We start from the raw sequence: 22,126 nt of genomic DNA on the forward strand, positions 1-22,126 counted from the left end.
GTTGTAGGTTAATTTGGGTGGCACAGGCTTGTGGGCCAGAAGGGCCTGTTATTGTGCTATATGTCTAAAAATAAAATAGTGTTGTATTATCCAAGGAAATTCAAGTAGCAGTATCTTTTAAAATCCATCCTACTTTTGTGCCTGGAGAGGGGTATCATATATATCTTGCTCTAATGGATCCCTCTGTACATGTATGGAGATTAGTTGAGTCCTTTAAAACACAATCAATCACAAGGTAATGTTTTTCCTGAAAGTCACTGCATAATAAGGGCAGACAAGTGAAGGAAGATAATAAATAGGAAGGCTTGAAGAGCAGGTACAGAAATTGCTAAGCTGGAGTGTAGCCAGTAGTGAAAGTAGCATATGTACGGGTCTGCATTTTAAAGGGGCTCTGCCGTTTATGGCAGTGCTATGAATTATGAGCTTAAACATTTTCATTTTCATCTTTGTTCAGTGGCTACGAGAAACCACAATGATAGTCTGTGTTAATAACCCCAATTGAAGGTGATAGTAGACTAAAATCACCTTTAAGGTTTTGTCCGTCGCCCACCCCACCCTCCCCTCCCCCATCATCTAACTCTCGACACGACAGCGGGATGCAATGCTGCCATAGTTCACGGGAGCGCCGCTCCAGCATCTGATTGGGCCACTCCAGCAGCTCGCGGAGACAGCTCAATGCAGGAGTAATGGTCTCTTCATTAACCATAATCCCCCATGCAGCTGGAACAGCTCTGCCAATGAAAGTGCCAGGGAAGTGCAGAGCAGTTCCAGCCATGTAGGGAATTATGGGTAACGAAGGCAGCCATTGATTCTGCATTGAGCCGGCCGCCGCTACCACTGGAAGTAAGTTTTGTTTTCATAAAATGTGTAAGTTTTAAGAGGGGAGGAGAGGGGAAGTGCAATTTCAATGCAAGTACTTCCCCCTCACCGTGCATGCACCACTGGCACTATTTAGGACAGCACATCTGCCAGCCGCCACAATATAGGGCCCCTTTAAAATTTATGCTACAGGCCCTGCAATACCTTAATCCAGCACTGAGTTTAGCACTGGATGCAAAAATTGCCTCCCAACCCCAGAAGAAGAGCATCAAAGCTGAGAGTCTGAAGTCTGAATAAACAAACAATTGCTCTTCAATACATGGATTGTATTCATGGTTCAGTATTCATGATTTGATATGTCACCGAAGACTCGTGAAAACTTCAACAAGTGCACCATGGAGAGCATTCTGGCTGGTTGTATCACTGTCTGGTACGGACAAGAAAAAACTCCAGAGGGTTGTTAACTCGGCCTGCGACATCAAGGGCACCAGACTTCATTCCATTGAGGATGTCCACAAGAGATTGGGTGTCTTAAGAAAGTAGCCTCTCTTCTCAAGGACCCCCTACCATCCTCTCTTAATTTATGCTCTCTTAACTCTGCTACCATTGAGAAAAAGGTACGGGAGCCTGAAGACGAGCACAAGGACAGTTTCTTCCCTGCTGCCATCAGATTCCCGAATGAACAATGAACTTTTTCTTGTATATTTTTATTTATTTTGAAAGGTGGTTTATATAAATGTTTGCACAGTGATGCTACTGCAAAACAACAAATTTTGTGGCATGTTTATGACAATAAGTTCTGAATCTGACTTTGCTCTTTCATCCTCTGAGCTTAAAGATGACTATGAAATCCCTTTTCGGTTTGGTACCAATGAGCTGACAAGAACTGACCAGGCCAACTTTGCTTTGAGCTGTGTGTTCAACAGCATGGAGATAGCAGTTGCAAGAGTTGTGGGCCTCGTGTTTCAATTCTGCCTTAGAAATCTCTGCCATGAGCCATGGCTCCAGAATAGAATCTCCCTTTCTGCATCATTTCTGTTTCAGTTCCCTACATTCTCATGTGCCATATCTTCAAAACGATGTTAATATTTACAATTATCTCATTCTCCAGAGACTGGTGGATTAGATGTCCTTGCTGGGATCTCTCTGTAACTGAATCCTGGACTTCCTAATGGAAAGACCACAGTCTGTCTGGTTCAGTAGCAGAATATCAAGCACCATCACGCTGGGCCCTGGCACACCTCAGGGCTGTGTGCTCAGCCTGCTCCTATTCACGCTACTGACCCACGACTGCATTGCCAGATCCAGCTCCAACAGGGTCATCAAGTTTGCAGATCACACAACAGTCGTCGGCCTCATCAGCAGCAAAGATTAGTCGCAGAACAGAGAAGAGGTGGAAATCTCGTGAAATTCTGCGAGAGCAACAGCCTGAGTCTCAACGTGGACATGATGGTTGTGGACCTCAGGAAGAGCAGGAATGACCACCCTCCACTACACATGAACAATTCCGCAGTAAAGGTTATTGTCACATAATACTACATTTAGAATGTAACATGCATGAAATTCTTTGACTTTTGTCTATCGTAAGGCAGACAGAGAGTTGCCACTTTTGTCCAGCACCCCTCAAAGAAACCTACTGCACCTGGTGTTACTAGGGAGTCTCCCCTCCAAGTACTGACTAGTCCTGTGCCTGCTTAGCTTCCCAGATCAGACAAACCCAGGTAGATTCAGGTTAGAGAGAGAGAGGAGAGCACCAAGTTCCTTGGATTCATTTAACTAGTAACCTATCATAGAGGCTCAACATCTCCTCACTTGTCAGGAAAGCACAAGAGTGAATGCACTTCCTGAGAAGACTGAAGTGGGCAAGGCTACTTGCCACTATTATGCCAACCTGCTATAGGAGTTCTATTGAGAGCATCCTGGCCGGCTGCATCACAGTGTGGTATAGTTGCTGCAGAGAAATAGATCAGAGGTCAATCCACAGGACCAGAAGAATGGCAAAGAGAATCATGGGAGTTTCCCTTCCCCTCCCCCCTATTGACCTGATCTACCAGGATCATTGTCTGAAGAGGGTGTGTAAAATCATTGAGGATCTCTTCCACCCTGCACACTGCATCTTTCAGCTACTTCCTTCAGGGAAGAGATACAGGAGGATCAGAACCAGCACCACCAGGTTGATGAACAGCTTCTTCCCACAGGCAATGAGAATACTTAATGACCAATGGAACTGCTCACACTAACCATCTGAGACTTTCATTTGTACAAAACGATATTTATTTATATATTTTTATAGATGAAATATTTGTCCTGCGTTTGTAATTATTTGTCTGCATGTTTTGCACTGAGGACTCTTTTGCCTGATTGTACTTGTACGATCAGATGACAAAAAACTTCACTTCACTTAAACCCCGAGATTTGAATTGCCTAATCGTTACTGAACCTACTCTTGGTGGTGAAACACAAAAGTCTGCAGATCCAGTGATTGTAGTAAAAACACACCAAAATGCTGGAGGAACTCAGCTGGTCTTGCAGCATCCAAAGGAGATAAAGATATATTCCCAACATTTTGAAAGAATAAGCAAAAAACAGGAAATCTCAGAGTGGAGACAGATATGTTTTTTATGCAGCCGCTGTGTTCTGGGAAATTATTCCCATTTTCCCGAAACGAATGCTGTGTAAAACGCTCAAAACTGGAATGGGGCCAAGTGTATTGTGTACCGTAATTTTCTTAGCATATTTGTAATTTTTAAAATGCTGCCTGCTCTCTCCCACAGCCCGCCGGCCATCTGCTGCCTGCACTCTCCCGTGGCCCATTGTCTGCTGTGGGCCGCTAAGCCTAACCTAACCCTATCCCAAATTCCACACCCAACCCTAAGGTGTGAATATAAGGTCACCCACTATGCAGACAATAAACTTACCCCAGGACATTGCAAAATGCACATCTGATCCCACTAGAAACAGGCACATGATAATGAAAGCATGGGCCAACCAAAAGTGGTAGTTTAAGTGACACAGAACCTGAGAGAGGAGACCAGTGAACACTGGGATGATTATCCTGCTGCCTGCATATTGACAAACTAACCTGAACCCTAACCCAAACCCTAGATTTGACACTAGGTCTGCCAGATTGTGAGCAAGCTGGTCTGTGGGTTTGTCCTCTTTGAACAGTCTTAAGTCCATCGCCACACTCCCCCACCAACATCCTGCCACCACCAGCCCCCAACGATAGGTAGTGGTGAAAAGTAAAGGATTGCTTAAGGTGGCACGTGAGTAGAAAGACCAAGTTTTAAAATCCACTTCTTTCAATCAATACTTGGAGTAGATTCTCCCACACTCTTTTATAAATTGTGTGCATATGTTTTATTAAATTGTCTGTGTATTTTCCCATGCTCGCTTACATATTGTGGGTGTATATTTTATTAAATTGTGCCTGTATTTTCCCATACTCCTTTATACATTGTGCACGTATGTCTTATTAAATTGTGTTTTTCCCATGCTCTGTAATATCGTGTGCCTATGTTCTTTATTTCCACGGTCTTCTATTAATTGTTGTGTGCTAATAGAAGTAACATTTGAACCCTTGTGTCCAGACTCGTCTTTCATGAATCAGACACTTTCTCAACACAATGACCAGTGTGGTGACCGACATTGTTACTGTCGGCGTTACTCACCATTATCAGCCAAATTTCAACCTGGCATATAAAAGTGGGGGAATATTTTTGAGCCATCTTTTGGGGAAAAAAAGTGGGTCTAACATGCTGTCAAATACAGTATGTTATATGTGACAACATATGCAGACATTGACGCTGTTGAATTACACGCCCCACCCCTTTTGTTCGCAGAATGCTGTATAAAATCATGGAAAGAAATGGAGATTTGCAGTTTTGGTCATCTCTGTGTGAATGACCAATGCCGGGATATCAGAGACTCTTCATAACGGTAAAATCCCGCGAAAGCTGTGTGAAAATCATAAGAGTTGATTGGGGCAGGAGTCCAGATCAACAAAAGGTGTTAATTGGATATGACAAGGGAGAGGTGAGAATTGATTTCGACTGTGTGAAAGGAGGCAGAGGGCAAAGAGAGAGAGATAGAGCTGGGGGAAGGTGAAGAACAAAGAATTGGAGGGGGGGGGTTAATGAAAGTCAGAGGTCGATGTCAATGCCATTCATTTGGAAGTGCCCAGATGGGAGATGATGTGTTGATCCTCCAATTTGTGGGTGGTCTCAGTCTGACAGTGCATGAGACCATGGATATACATGTAAGTAAGGGAATGGGGCAGGGAATTGAAATAGGTGGCCAATGGGAGATCCAATCTATTGTAGCAGACAGAGCCGAGGTGCTTCAACAAAGTGATCTCCTAGACTGCACCCAGTAGATGACCCCTGTAGATTCAGCACACTTTCCACCACACATCTGTAGAAATTTGTCAGGGTTTCCGGTGTCATACCAAACCTCTACAAAATCCTAAGGAAGTAGAGTTGCGGATGTGTTTTCTTCACAATTCCATTAGTGTGTTGGATCCAGGAAAGATTCTCTGAGATAGTGACTCCCAAGGGGAGGTAAAAAGAAGGGACCAGTAATGCAGAGTACCCCAGCGGATGTTCTTACCACCAATATGTATGTTGTTTTGCATACTTCTGATGGGGACGATCTACCAGGGGCGAGTAGAGGCAGTCAAGTCTCTGGCACAGAGATTGACTCCTTGGCTCAGAAAGGAAGGGCTGAGAAGAAGAGAGCATTAGTAATAGGGGATTCATTGGTTAGGAGGACAGTCAGGAAGTTTGCTGGAATGCCTAGAGACTCCCAGATGGTATGTTGCCTCCCAGATGCCAGGGTCAGTGATGTCTCAAATTGTCTCAGCAGCATTCTGGAAGGGGAGGGAGAGCACCGGATGTTGTGGTCCATGTGGGGACCAATAACATAGAGAGAGGTAGAGAAGAGGTCCTCAAGAGGAAATATAGGGAGTTAGATAGAAAGTTAAAAGACAGGATCTCGAGGGTTGTAATCTCCGGATTACTGCCTGTGCCACGCGCTAGACAGGGCACCAATAGAAAGTTTATGGCAGATGAATGCGTGGCTAAAAAGTTGGTGTAGGGGGCAGTGATTTAGATTCCTCGATTGAGATTGCTTCTGGGGAAGGTCAGACCTCTATAAAAGGCATGGGTTGCACCTGAAATAGGATCAATATCCTGGCAGGAGGGTTTGCTAGAGCCATTGGGGAGGGTTTAAATTACTTTGCAGGGGCAGGGAAATCAAAATGAGAGCAAAGAGAATAGGATAGCAGCGAGACAACAGAGGAAGAAATTAATAGTAAAAGGGTGGTCAATAACAAGATAAAGGAAAGGCAGGTGAACAGATGGGAGAAAGAGATGTTCAACAGGAATACAGCACAAACGACATTGATAATGGGCTTATGGGCACTATAATGCACGTAGCATCAGAAACAAAGTAGATAACCTGGTCATTCAGATTCAACTAAAAAGGTATGGCATTGTAGCCATTACTGAAACATGGCTCAATGAGACGTGCAATTGAGAGCTCAATATCTGAGGATACACAGTCTATAGGAAAGATAGGCAGGTGGGTAGAGGTGGAGGGGTGGCACTGATGATCAGTAATCACATTAAATCTTTAGAAAGAAGGGATATAGAGTCTAAGGCAGTAGAATCAGTATGGGTTTAATTAATAAATGCTAAGGGCAAAAATATTATATTGGCAGTTATATACAGGACCCCAAACACCAGCCAGGAGGTGGACTTTGAGATACAGACAGAAATATAAAGGGCGTGTCACAAAAATAGTATCAAAATAATTCTTGGAGATTTTAACTTGGCAAGGGATTAGGAAAAACAATAATTTACTGGATCACGGAATAGTGAGTTTGTAGAGAACCTATGAGATGGATTTTTTGAACAGCTTGTTAAGAAGCCCACCAAGGGATCCGCAGTTCTTAATTGGATCATGTGCAATGAACCTGAGGTCGTTAGGGAGTTAAAGGTCTTAGAACCTCTAGGAAGCAGTGACCATAACATGGTCGAATTTAATTTCAAATTTGAAAAGGAAAAAATTTTATCAGATGTATCAATTTTTCAGTGGAATAAAGGCAACTATGGAGATATGAGGAAAGAACTGGCTTTGGTCGACTGGAAAAGCAAACTAGTCGGAGGAACAGAGCAGGATTGGAAGACATTTTTACAAATAATAAAAGGCATGCAGGATAGATATATTCCAAGGAAAAGGAAATTAGTCAAAGGAAAGATAGTGCCAAAATGGCCAACAAAAGAAGTTAAGGCCAAGATAATAGTTAAGGCCAAGATAAAAGCTAAGGGGAGGGCATACAAGGAAGCTAAAACTAGTGGGAAATCAGAGGACTGGGATTCCTTTAGAAAATTACAGTAAGAAATAAAGTCATAAGGAAAGAAAAGATGAGTTATGAAAGGAGATTGGCAAACAATATAGAAAAAGATACTACAATATAGAAAAAGATACTAAGAGTTTAAAAAAAAAATAAAGAATAAAAGAGAGACATGTGTTGACATAGGACCGATAGAAAATGGTGCTGGAGAAATTACAATGGGTTACAAAGATATGGCAGAAGAATTATATCAATATTTTATGTCTGTATTCACTGTAGAGGACATTACTAATAACAGAGGCTTCAGGGAGTAGAGTTGGATACTGTTAAGATTACTAGTGAAATTTTGCTCGGTAAATTGAATGTATTAAAGATTACTAAATCTCCCGGACTGGACAAGGTACTTCCGCGGGTTTTGAAAGAGGTGGCTTTGGAGATTGTAGATCCATTGGTGACAATCTTCCAGAAATCATTATTCTCTGGCGTGGTTCCAGGAGATTGGAAGGTTGCGAATGTGGTTCCATTGGGACCAAGGTGGGAAACAGAGAAAAAGAAACTAAAGACTTATAGGTTTGACATTGGTGGTTGGGAAGATATTAGAATCAATCCTCAAGGATGGAATTATGAAATACCTGGAAATGCATGACAGGATTGGTCCTAGTCAGCATGGTTTTTTTTAAAGGGTAGATCATGCCTGACCAACCTATTAGAGATTTTTGAAGAAATCTCAGGTAGGATAGACAGAGAGAAGGCTGTGGATGTTGTATATTTGGATTTTCAAAAGGCTTTCAATAAGGTGCCGCATGTTAGGCTGATAAATAAGATGAATGTCCATGGAATTACAGTGATGTGGTTAGACTGGATAGAAGATTAGCTGATAGGAAGAAAGCAAAGGGTTGAAATTAAGGGATACCGTTCAGGATGGCTGCCTCTAACAAGCAGTGTTTCGCAATTTATATTCCGTAATTTGGATTGTGGAATGAATGATTTTGTGACACTAAAGATAGGTGACGGAGAAGGAACTGTTGAAGAAACCATAAAATTGCAGAAGGAAATAGACAGATTGGAAGACTAGGCAAATATATGCCAGATGAAGTACAATGTTGAGAAGTGCTTGGTTCTACACTTTGGCAGTGGAATTAAACAGACAGAGTACTATTTGGATGGGGAAAAAATTCAATCCTTGGAGGTGCAAAGAGACCTGGGCTTCCTTGTGCAGGTTAATCTAAAAGTTAATGCCCAGGTGGGATTGGTAGTGAAAAAGGCTAATTTCAAGAGGTATAGTGTATAAGAGCAGAGAGGTGTTAATAACTCTACGGGGGCACTGGTGAGAGCTTATCTAGAGTAACTATGTACAGTTTTTGGCCCCATATCTTAGAAAAGATGTGATGTTGCTGTAGAGGGTGCAGAGGAAATTTACTAGGATGATTCCTGGAATGTAGGGCCTGGTGTATGGGGAGCATTTGACTCTTGGGTTGTATTGGTTGGAGTATAGGAGAATGAGGGGAGGATCTCATAGAGACATTTTGAATATTGAAAGGTTTTGATAGAGTGAATGCGGATAAGATGTTTCCCTTGATGGTTGAATCGGGGACAAGGGGTCATAGTCTTAAAATTAGAAGTTGTTCAATTAGAACAGAAAGGAGGAAGAACTTCTTTAGTCAGAGGGTCATGGATCTGTGGAACTCACTGCCACACAAAGCAGTGGAGGCCAGATCACTGGGAGCATTTAAACAGGAAATGGATAAGTATCAAGGGATATGGGGAAAAGGCTGGAAATTGGAACTAGGTGTGAACATAATTCAGCTTAGTGTAGAGTCACAGAACAGACTCCAAGGGCCTAATGGCCTGCTTCTGCTCCTTTAACTTGTAAACTTAAATTTGCTCACCCTCTCCACCTCTGATCTCCCAAGTGGTTGTACTTTTCACTCAATCATAGTGAAAATTCTGAGAGGTCATAGTTAACAGGGGTATTGTAGTATTAAATCTTAGAGGGCAACTGTTAACCTTCAAATATTGAAACCAAGATTAGCTTTACATTGTTTTTGATGCCAATGACAGTAAAACGCTGGCATCTGGAATTCAAGCAACAGACACCCTCAAGCAATCAGCGCCAGAGACTTGTATATGTTAATGATAGTTAACATACCTTCATCCCAATCTTTTCTATTCTCCAGACAATAAATCTCATCATATTTTTAAGAATAGAATGAAATCTTTCCAAAGCTCCCTGAGATTCAGGATGGTATTGCAGATGAAGTGATCTGCTTTATTCCCAACTCATAAATCAACTGCTGAAACAACCCAGATATAATGTTAGATCTTTGATCACTCTGGATCTCTTTCGATAATCCAAAACTATGAAAAGTCTTTCCAGAGCCTTTACCACCGTTTTGGCTTTAATATTCCTGAATGGTATAACCTCTCTAAATCTCGATGCTGTACACATAATTGTTAATGTAATGATTCCCAGACTTAGTTTTAGGCAGGGGACCTACACAATCCATAATAACCTTAGTGAAAGGTTCCCCAACAACAGGAATAGGTTCCAATGGAGCTACTGGAGGATCCTGGTTAGGTTTCCCCACAACCTGACAAAAGTGACATTTCTGGCACCAATTTACAACATCCTTCCTCAAACCAGGCCAGAAAAATTGTCTCAAAATCTTATTCATGGTTTTTTTTACACCAAGTTACTGTGGTCTAGATTTCAAATTTCATTCTGGTAATTTCTAGGAACAACCACCTGATGAATCACACCCCCCCCCCCCCAACTCTTCATTACCAGGAATATCAAGAGGTCTCCATTTCCTCATCAACAATTCACCCTTAAAGTAATATCCACAAGCCATTTCTTTAATCGTCTGTTCACTTACTGCTTTATTCCTTAAGTCAATAAGATCTGCATCTGTTTTCTGTTTCTGAATTAACTCTCTTCTTGACAAAAGAAATCCTTACTCTCACAATTACCCTGCTCTTTCAAAACTATTTCAGAAGCTCTGGGCAAGTCTCTATCTACTGGATCTTCCTCAGCTCTCATCATTTTCTTAGACAAAGACCTTGTAACAGCACATGCAGATATATCCCACAATCCTCTTCAACATCATCCTTACTAGGCTGATTTGTTAATCTCAAAACTGACCCAACTTTATCCTCTGCCAAATCATTCCCTTATAAAAACGAGACATCCTGCAAGAGTAACTTTGAAATTACGGCAGTGCAACAGATCCTTTAACCAATTCTGAATTCAGCAATATGTTGACTCTACCTCACCTCCAACACCTGTAATCAAAGTTGTCTCCCCTGTGTCAGTCTTCTGATCAAGAATTAAAACATTTTCCAACAACAGTGACTGAGCAGCCCCAACATCACTAAGAATTTTAACTAGAACCTGTGATTCTCCCTCCTTTACTGAAACCAAATCATCTGACACAAAAGGTTTGAAAACATCCATGACACCCTTACCAGGTTTGGAACATCTGCTCTCCTTAAATTCAACTGTCTGAATACAGGTGCACGATCCTTTATCCGGACACCTAAAAACCAGAGAGTTAAAAAATCTGGCAAGTGGGGACCGACGGTTGGGGGAGATAGCCAAGGGACCGGCGGTTGGGTGAGGTGGCCAAGGGACCGGCGGTCGGGTGAGACAGCCGAAGGACTGGTGGTCAGGGGAGATGTCCAGATGGCTGAGGGACCGCGGTCGGGGGAGACGTCCAGGCGGCCGAGGGACCATGGTCGGGGGAGACAGCCAGGGGAGACTGCTGGGTAGCCGAGGGACCAGCGGTTGGGGGAGACAGCTGAGGGACTGCAGTTGGGGGAGACAGCAGAGGACCGCGGTTGGGGGAGACGTCTGGGCGGCCAAGGGACTGTTGTCAGGGGAGACGACTGGGCGGCCGAGGAATCGGCGGCCGGGGTAGACTGCTGGGTGGATGAGGGTCGGGGGATCGGGGAGACTGCCAGGCGGCCGAGGGACCGGCGGTTGGGGGAGACAGCCGAGAGACTGGCAGACGGGGGAGACAGCCGAGGGACTGCGGTTGTGGGAGGCGGCCGAGGGACCGGCGGTCTGGGGAGGTGGCTGGGGGAGACTGCCAGGCAGCCGAGGGACTGGCAGTTGGGGGAAGACAGCAGAGGGACTGCAGTTGGGGGAGTGGCCGTGGGACTGGTGGTCGGGGGAGACAGCTGAGGGACCATGGATGGGGGAGCGGCTGAGTGACCGGTGGTCGGGGGAGACATCTGAGGGACCGCAGTTGGGGGAGACTGCGGGCAGCTGAGGGATCGGCGGTCGGGGGAGACAGCCGAGGGACCGCAGTTGGGGGAGACTGCGGGCAGCTGAGGGACCGCGGTTGGGGGAGCAGCTGAGGGACCGGCGGTCGGGGGAGACAGCCAAGGGACCGCGGTCAGGGGAGATGTCCAGGTGGCTGGGGGAGACTGCCAGGCGGCTGAGGGACCGGCAGTTGGGGGAGATGTTCGGGCGGCCAAGGGACTGCGGTTGGGGGAGATGGCCGGGTGACTGGATGAGGGTGGAGGTGGATACGGCAGCACAATTCAGGTGGGCTTTCCGAAATCCAGAAAAATCCAAAATTCAGAACACACTGTCCCCCAAGAATTCCGGATAAAGGATCGTGTACCTGTACTTGCTTCTGGTAAAACTTTCTTTACTCGTCTCTTTTTCAATACTAGACAATTTGCAATAACATGGCCAGGTTTCTTACAAAAATGACATACAAATCCAGAAGTTCTGTCCTTTCCCACCTCACCTTCATCTTTTCTCTTAATATTCTCCCAGGACTTAATTTCAGGTTTACTAATCTGTTCCACATTATTTCTCTGAAAATGTTTACTATTCTGAATGTATTTTTGTGAATTAGGGAAAATTCATCCGCTAATCTAGCTGTTTGCTGCCATGTCCCCACGTCTCTCTCATCCATGTATAATTTAATCTCATTTGGAACACACCTTTTAATTTCCTCTTTTAATATCAATTTTCTCAATCTGTCAAAATCATTATTTATTCCTTCTGAGGCACACCAACAGTCAAAACATACAGATTTTCCCAGAGCAAAATCCATATAAGATGGATTCCATGTTTTCACCAAACTCCTAAATTTTTGTCCGTATGTTTCTGGAACCAACTCATAAGCTTTCAATACTGCTTGTTTAACAATATCGTAATTTGCCACTCGCTCTGTAGTCAAAGTATGCAATTTGTGCTTTTCCCTTCAATACTCTTTGGAGCATTAGAGGCCACTTTTCTTTTGGCCATCTCGAGCTCTCAGCAACCTTTTCAAAAAGCTGAAAATATGTATCTATATTTCCCTAATAAAAAGGAGGAACTAGATTTACCTCTCTACTAGCCTCTCCCCAGGACTTACAGCCTAATTTCTCTTACTTCCCTCCATCTCAGTTTTTAACTCCTCTAATGGAAACCGTCTGTCCCTTTCAATTTCCTTTCAGCTACCTCTAATTCATATTTCCTCCATTTCTCAGTTTATTCTCCCTCATATTGTTGTCTCTGCAACTCAAAATTCAGTTTCTTTCTTTCCTCTTCCACCCTTCATTTTTCTCTTTCTTCTTCCACCCTCAATTTCTCCAATTCCAATTACAACTCAAAAGATCTATCCTCCGGAAAATTATCTAAGACTTTCTCAACATATTTTCCCTCACCTATATAATATTTCACTATAATCCTGTGTATTTGTATTTTCCTCATCCAATGCTTGACTTCAGTCAGCTTTAATGCCTTAGAAATAACCATCACTTCCTCTTTTCTCTTGCTCTGCAGCTCTGCAGGTGATGGTTGTGACAAAAATGTATCAACATCCATTGCAGCTGTTTTTCCACACATAAGCTTCATATTCGCTTGAAAAAACAATAATTAATTAATAAATCACAAAAATTCCAATTTTCAATCCGAAAGGACAAGCCCTCAAAAATGTTACGAGTCCAGAGGACCCCAAAACCCAGGAGCACAGATATTCATCAAGACAAACGGTTACTTAAATGAAAGTTGCTTTTAATTATCTTTAAACATGAAAACAGAATCACACTTTAACATCACTATTGACTTAACTAACCTAACTTAACCCCCTTCTAATTCTAAGTGCACATGTATTTAAGTTCAGAAAGGTTCTTTGATTCACAGTCCAATCTCACTTCTCATTCCTCCAAGTTCTCTGGTTGCAGGCCATTCTTATACTGTGCACAGAATTTAACATTTATAAAGTTCACCAGGCTTTGGTCCGTGAAAGGTAAATGGTTACCACTCAGGAAGGTTCTTGTCAGTTTTCAGAGAGATATTTGTTGTTCACTGGACACCCACAAATGATTCCTTTTTAATCAGCCACTTCAGTGTCTTGCCAAAGAAACTTGCCCCCACAGGGTTCTCCAGATGATAACCTCTTTCTTTCAAGTCACCACAGAGTTCCTTTTTGTTTCTCTTATTTCAAGTGAAATATTAGACAGCCAATCCTCTCCTTTTGCATGAACCACAAAAACTAAGCACTCACAACCTGTCTTCCAAAATGGGGTTTTCCACAAGCTTGCCAGCTTGTCCTGTTCCAGTCCCAGCTGCTGTTGCTGAACTGTAGAACTGAATTCCCTCTCCCTCTCTCTCAGAGAGAAAACCTGCTTTTTTCCCTCTCTCTGCTCGCAAAACCACATGACCCTCTTAGAACAGCAAATTCCACTCTAGACAGTCTGCGGCTCAAACAAGTTCTTTCACCTGTTGCCTTTTTGTAAACAACATTCCATTAGTGAATTCACATGGGCACTCTCCAAAGCTTTTGCAAAGGCTCTTGGCACCGACATGTCTAGCATGAGCAGAGCTCCAGTATTTTAAATAAGATCTGTTTTAAAGTGTTTGTATGTGACCTACAATAAAAAACCTGCCCCAATTTATCTCCCAAAAACATATCTATATACAATGCAAACACAACATAATCTGTCACACACCCAATTAACCTACCATCTCTGTACGTCTTTGGAATGTGGGAAGAAACCAGAGCACCTGGAGGAAACCTATGCAGGTCATGGTCAGAATGTACAAACTCATTCCAGACAGAACCAGATTCAAACCCAAGAGCTGAGTCTGTTACAACATTGTGCTGACTGCCACACCAACCATGTCACCTTGTTTAACTCTTTTTGACTCTAATTATTAAGTTGACGTAACAGCCAAAAAAGATTCCATCATTTCAAATGGATCCAGAATTTAGTGTGTATGCTTTAACTGAACTAATGGTTACAGCAGATTGGCTGCCAGACTGTGATCAAAGAAAATGTTATTCTATAAAGTTGTAGGTAGGAATGCATTAATCATTTTGAGTTTACCTTAAGCACCAGTCGAGCAGGGCTAGATTGTCCCATGGTACCTAGAGTATTGTAAGGCATGCAGGTGTAAGTGCCAAGAGCTTCTTCTGTGGATTCTTCCAGTGCAATAGTCCCATCATTCAGCAAATTCCATCCATGAAACTGCCGAAAAAAAAAGTTACTGTAAATGAGGAGAACCATCCAACTACCACACAATCTGAACAATAATCAACAATATTACACTAGGTAGAATTGAATTTAAAAAAATAAGCACATGCTGGCAATAAGAAAGAGTAACTGAACAAGCCAGAAAAAAACTCAGCAGGTAATGCATCATCTGTGGAGAGATAGAAATAGAAGTCAAATATTTCAGCTTAACATGGTGGAGGGTATGGGTGTGATATCATGGATGGTGGAGGGGACTGACCTTCCAGTTCAAAGATTCTATCTTCTCATTAAATTTCACTGCCATATAAGAATTATCAAGTGCTCCTTCAATCAGTTGGAAGCATGCTCACTTCCTTTCAAACTCCACTGCAGGAATCGAGTTCATAATCTATGCTGAGACCTCAAGAAAGAAGTTAAACTAAAGTCTGGCCTATTTTAAATGGGCATGAAAGATCATCTGGTACTTTTTTTTTGCAGAGCAACAGGTTCCCAAGGTGTGCAGACATCACACTGTTGAACACCAGAGAAGCTGGTGAATAGGTTTTTCATCTCAATCACAAGAAAAAGAAACAAGTCTGCTCTGCAAACCCACCCTGAGCTGAACTGAAAAGTTCCAAGTCCTAGCCTTTTCCTCGTATCCCTTGATGCCTTGACTAATTAGATACCTGTCAATCTCTCCCTTAAACTCCCCAACGATCCGGCCTCCACAACTGTATATGGCAACAAATTCCATATTATAAATATAGCAGCCTGACTAGCTACATGATTTCCTTTACAGATGTAATGAATTGGATGGAAAGAATCTGGGGATAACTGGATTTGCACAAAAATTCTCTCTTTGCATCTCCTTATTTCCTATCCCCAAATCTGTCTAATTAGCAAATAGTAGGACTATGCTATCATTGGAGCAGGATTCCAGGAGATTTTGACCAATCAGAGATCCCCAATGCTGTTCTTTTCTTTAACCACAGAATATTGCTTAAATTTGCATTTTAATTAATGAAGTCAAAAAATAAACATGGGAGCAAGCAACATGCAGATTGAAAGTTTACTGAAAATATTGTTCAGATTTATATTTCATGCGAAATGCAGTTTGACAGCATAGAAAATATTTTTTCCCTCTTCATGTCAAGCAATTCAAAAGAGAGAAAGAAAGCATGAAAATATTAAAAATTATAGTTTTAAATTGGATCATGGTCTGCAATAATGTTTTTCCTAGGTAGATTTTGCAAAATGGCCACCAATTTAATAGAGGTCTACAAGATTATGAGGAGCATAGATAGGGTGGACCAACAGCATCTGCTTCCCAGGGCAGGAATTGCAAACACCAGAGGACATATGTATAAAATGAAGGGATGGAAGTTTGGGAGAGGCAAACACAATTAATCATGGAACAATGGAAATTTAAGGCAGAGCTGGTCCATATGAGACCAAAATAAAGGTATTTAGAATGATCTCACTTCTGGATCCATAGCACCAGAAACTAGGGCATCCAAATAATTTTAAATGTGATGGGGAGTCTGAGACTCCAGTGCCATTTTGGGTCATAAAAAATGTCCTTACCTCTCCTCTAACTATCCTAGTAAACAGCTTAAATATGTTATATTGTCAGGATAATGTGAACTATTTTTGTAACCACATAAAAATATATCCTTCTCACTTTAGTGCACCACTGTGGGGTGTATTTATATGTATATATGAGTGTGTTTGAACGGTGTCCTGTGATGGTGGATGACATCAGTAAGTAAAGTCTCTTCTGTTATTTGAATCTTACATCTCTAAGTTATTTAAGCCTCCCACATAACACAGAGACATTACAAAATACATTACCTTCAGCTATTTTTTCAGTTAATTCACAGTTAATTTGTCAGCTATCTTTACTGGCATAACTTTCACTTTTTACAAACTGGACTTTCTACACTATTGATAAAGCAATGTGAAGTGGCCTGTTGTAGCACAGAAGAAGGGGTTATATTTTGCAACCTAATGCATAGGGAGTTAAATTGTGAAGAACCTGGCTTAACAGTTAATTATTTTTTAGTTGGATAAGTTCATTTGATTTTTATTGGCTGATAATGTGGGGATGTGGAAGATGGTTACATTTTTCACTTTATTCTTTTGAAAATTGCTTTGGACTGCAGTTACAGGTATCATTTTATGCAGCAATATACAGAAAATTATATACATAAATATATTTGATAGTTAATTTCCATGTAGCTAGCAGGAGATCTGGTGCTTTTGGAACATTATCTTGATTCACAGTTTTGATCTTTTTAGGTTTCTATTTAATCACCATGAGGTGTGTTGGCGGACATACAGCCTCACAGGCCCAAAGAAAATAAATAACAAACTATCATTGGTAACTCAGTCTCCATCTTTTGGTATCTTACAAAATAACAAGGGCAAAATAGTAACCCTTTGGATATAGTGCGGAACACTGCAGTTTCGTTCAGTCATGAGACATTTAAACTTACAAAAAACAGTTAACTATAGAAATTAGTAAATTGATAAATAGGCTTCACCACATTGTCACATACAATAGTTCTCTGTGGACCAAATTGGCTTCTGATAACAGCAAACCCTCTCTAAAATGTTTTCATTAATGTAATAACTTCCAAGGATGGGACACACATATAAGGGAAACAAAAGACTAGATGAGAGGAAGGGAAGAGGTATATGGGAAGAGAAGGTGCAAAGGCTTTGTGCAAAAATTCTCCCATTATTTCAGGAGCTAATATTAGGTAATATTAAACATTAACATTACTGTCAAGTGCTATCTACAGGTAAAAGCGTACTACTGTTAAAAATGTTGACATTTAACATAGCTTTTCTGTTGGATGGACCAGCTTTAAAGGAAATTTTCCATTCCGCACAGCAATGTTAATAAGACAGATAATTGTCACCTGCTAATTGAATGAAACTGGAGATAATGAAGTAATCCGTGTTTTCCATATTAAGCCTCCATTAAGAGTAGTGATTTAAGGTTTGGGATTCAGAGTAAAAACTGTATCAAATAAAATATGCATCTAGCTACTGTGCAGCTTACTTCACTACTTGGGTGCTCATTCAAACCTTGTGTCATTCAACGTTAACCTGGTTACAAAGAAACACTTGCTGGTCACAGATTCAATTGTATCCGTTGGCCACCCTGTCCATACAAAAGTTGACAGTACACTGCATGCATTGGGAAGGGCATCAAAGCACGCCTTTTGCTCATACCTTGACGAAGGTTCAGCCTGTTATCTTTTGCTTCTTAAAGACACTGCAGGACCTACTGAGTTTCTCCAGCACTTTAGTCTATTGCCCTACTATCACTGCATCTGCAGACTTTCCTGTTTAACTCCAATATTTTGTAGTTTGTCTTTACTGTTAAAAATAAGCACTCTCTAGGACAAGTTGTGTCCATAGGGAAGTGAATCAGAAGTTGCTGGGCCTTCTGGCTGACATCAAATCAACAACTAGAATCAGGATTTGGGGTCAGATGAATGATCAGGATTATGGTGTGGATGGCGTGCCATATCAGGGTTAGATATGTGATCAGAATTGGGATATGTGGTAATGTTAAAATTGGAATTGGATTAGGCTTAGGGTTTGGATCAGGATTGAGGGTGCGGCAGAAGGGATGATGTAATTGTGTAATTTGATGTGAGAATTTAAGTTTTAAAGTAGTAACTAAAATAATATAGCAGAGACCATTCCATGGTATGTTTTGATAGTTAAACAAGGTTGAAACCAATTATGAAGAACAACAACCCCATATTTGGCAAAGAAACTGAAAGATTAATAATCACTGGGTAAGGGACACGACCCTAGTGAATGAATCACAAGAGAATTCTAAGAAATGTACTTATATGGAGGAGTCTGTTTGAATGTTCTGGAGGGCTGGAAATTTATGACCACCAGGCAAACTCACTTGGGGTGAGACTAACTTCTTGTGGCAGTGCTTCTTGGTGTAACAGAGTTCTCGTGTTCTGTAAAGTGAATTTTAAAAAGTTTTCAACTGCATTTGTGTTTTCTTTATCAAGCAACCTCAGACTCACTTTAACAGATGATCATTTGATTCTTTTATTGATGACTATTGTTCTATTTCAATCTGCAAGAGGTTTTTCTTTGTAATTAAACTGCATTATACCATCTAATTTGCAATTGCACCGCAACAAAGTGCTTACACCTAAATGCTGTACAGTGGAATTTGGCAAGATGCTCCAGCTGATATCACTTCTATTCGGCTATGAGCACGGTCACAAAATGTAGTCCATCAGCCTCTTTGCATTCTGAGATCTGCATGTCACTGTAATATAGTGGATTCCAAACTGCCCCCCACCCCCCAAACTCACATTCCACCTTAAGTAAGTGCTCTGTGATAAGTAAGAGATGCTTAAGGTGGTATGTGAGTGGGAAGGTGAAGTGCCAGTTGATGAAGTAGACAAAGACGATGTGGTCAAACAATAATCATGGCTTTTATTAGCAGAAACTCATGGTACAATAATGAAAGACAATAGGTGCATATACAGTTATACCCAAGGAGAGTGTCCTTAACAGTAGAGATAATGCACAGCCAATGTTAGTACAGCAAGGCTCACCAGAGGCGGGGGGAGGGGGGGGGGTGAAGACAGGCAGCTTGGCAGACATTCACCACAGAAGGGAAGGTTAAGAACCACTTCTCTAGACCCAATAGTTACTGAAATATTTTGCTTGAGAAAAATGGTCATTGGCCCATTTCCTTTGAAATTATGAAATCGTGCACATAACGAGTCAATTAGGTAAGACTAAAACTGTGGTTTTCAAACCATTTTATTCCCACTCACATACCACCTTAAGCAATTCCTTACTAATCACAGAGCACTTATGACATAGGGATTGCTTAAGGTGAGTTTAAGGGGGCAGTTTGAAAACCACTGCTGTAATACAACCTGACATCATCCTGCAATTTCAGAATAAGGATGTCCATTTGAAGGACACAACCTCTGTATTGTATTCACTTTGAACCTTAGGGCATAAACGGCAAGGCCTTTGGCAAAAACTCTCCCCAATCTTGAGATTCAATTCAAAGAGCAGTTCCACCTTTACATTCTACAGGTGACAATCAGCTAAACAAGTTTTTTTTGCATCAAGATGACCTTTTCTTCATTTTTGCTCAAACATGTTACAAACTACTCCTTGTAGCAGCTCAACTTTGAGAAAGATGCTGTAAGACTTCTTCACAGGTGAATAATTTGCTTAATTATCATGATTCCAACCAGTGCCTAGATGAAGGGTTATTATGTCAATGTGCCAGGCTGGAATAGAGGGAAATGTATAATAGACCTGAGACTATCTAATATCCCCTTACAGATTCCAGATAAGAGGCCAAATATTCTCCATTGGAAAAGGGGAAGAAAAGTGTCAATAATTCTACTTTGATACACTTAGGCTTATTATAGAGAAGTTGAGAGAATATAATACATTAGCCAGAGAGAAAAAAATTCTCAATGCAAATTATGTCAATATCCCTTAACAAGGTACTGGAGGCAATAAAGTGAGATCTAAGGAAAAGAATAGTCACATTATAGGAAAAATGTAAGTAACTTTTTGAAACACTGAATATTAATGGTAATGCCTGCATTTATTGCCCATCCCTAATGGTTGTCTGAACTGAAGAGGTAGTGAAGGGCCATCCTGAACTGGAATACTTGGAGCATGGAAGACATAATTTGAACTACATCTATTTATTCAAATTTTTTCTGAGTAAAGAATTTATTTACTGAATCAAATCGCTGACTTTTTAATGAAATTAAATTTCACTAAATTTTGAGGGAAGATCACTATGCCTGCAGACACTAGATCTTGGACTCTGGCCTACATCAAGAGCCAAGCCCTTACATCCTCAGTGTTACCTTCTCAATCCTCAGTGGTCGTCCATCTTTGGTCCACTTGATTTGGGTTGCTGGAGGATCTGCATCCACTGGGCACTTGATGTATCCAGGCATTCCAACTGGCAGATAAATGATGGGAGGCATATTGACAACTCGTGCTGGATCTGAAACATAATGGGCTAAGGTTGAGGACAAAGGTTAAATTGGCAGCCAAATCATGTGTTGTCACTCTGGTGCTGGGTACATGTGAAAATATCTGAAATGCATTCAATGTTTTCTCATGGTGATAATGATAATGAAATGGTGACAAATGGCTAATGTTTACAACAACAACTCTGGAGCTTTAAACAGCTCAACCAGATACAACAACAAATCCTGCAGGTACAACAACTCCAGCAATGGACCCACAAGTCAGGTAAAGAAGACCCAACCAGCTGAACTGGGGAGGGGGCTACAGGTCAAGCGGAGACACTGGGACCTGAGGCTTCAGCTCCCTAGCATTCTCCTGGCCAATGTAGAGTCCTTGGAGAACAAACTTGAACTCCAAGCCAGAGATAAACATCAGAGAGACATCAGGGTTTGCTACATGATGTGCTTTATGGAAACATGGCTAAACATGGTCATTCTGGACATGGCACTGTAGTCCAAGGGCTACACCATCCGTCGCATTGATCGAACACCAGCATCTAGAAAAACCAGGGGAGGTAGCATTTGTGTAATCATTAGTACATCGTGGTGCACAGATGTGATGGTCATGTCCCAGTCCTGCTCCCCCAACTTGGAAATCTGCCGATCAAATGTTGCCCATTTTACCTGTCGAGAGGGTTCACCGCCATCATTCTGGTCAAAGTGTGCATTCCACCCCAGGCTAACGGGCTGGCACTGGAGGGACTGAGCACTGTGATAAAGAGCTATGAGACAACACATTCGGATGCCTTCCCAATCATGGTGGGAGACTTCAATCAGGCCAACCCGAAGAAGACTTTGACAAACTACTACCAACACGTCACATGTGAGACCAGGGGAAACAACATACTCGACCACTGTTACATCACCATGAAAAAAATGCATACCGAGTCATACCATGATCGCACTTCACCAAGTCTGATCACCTGGCTGTACTTCTACTCTCGGCATACAAGAAGAGACTGAGGACCACAGCACCAGTGGTGAGGATGCTAAAGGTGTGGTCAAGGGAGGCGGAGGAGCATCTGCAGGACTGTTTTGAATTGGTGGACTGGAACATATTTAAGAACTCATCCATAGACTTGAATTAATATGCAACAGGTGTCACAGACTTCATCAAGACCTGCGTAATGAGTGTGTGCCCACATGCAAATACCAGGTGTTCCCCAACCAGAAGCCCTGGATGAATCAGAGAATCTGCAAACTGCTGAGGGCAAGAACAGTTGTGTTTAAGGCCAGGGATCGGGATCTTTACAAGAGGTACAGGTACAACCTGAAGAAGGTCATCTCCAAAGCAGAGTGGCAATTTTGGAGAAAACTAGAGACAGAGACAGATACATGCCATCAATAATAGGGAGTGTAGACCATTACAGCCTACAAAGTGAAGGTGAACACTATAGATGGCTGTGATGCTTCACTATCCAATGAACGGAAC

At 41.8% G+C, this 22,126-nt stretch overlaps 1 protein-coding gene across 1 annotated transcript in view; it reads right to left on the reverse strand.

Moving 5' to 3' along the window:
- The window catches only part of igsf9bb (immunoglobulin superfamily, member 9Bb), a 390,832-nt gene that overhangs the window by 62,243 nt on the left and 306,463 nt on the right, over positions 1-22,126 (reverse strand). Inside the window, exons 8-9 of the mRNA XM_069896285.1 lie at positions 20,527-20,669; positions 14,504-14,644 (exon numbers count right to left, since the gene is read on the reverse strand). Coding sequence (XP_069752386.1) covers positions 14,504-14,644; positions 20,527-20,669 — 284 coding nt within the window. The remainder of the gene's footprint in view (positions 1-14,503; positions 14,645-20,526; positions 20,670-22,126) is intronic.

Source organism: Narcine bancroftii, chromosome 8 (assembly GCF_036971445.1).
Source record: "Narcine bancroftii isolate sNarBan1 chromosome 8, sNarBan1.hap1, whole genome shotgun sequence".
NCBI lineage: Eukaryota > Metazoa > Chordata > Chondrichthyes > Torpediniformes > Narcinidae > Narcine > Narcine bancroftii.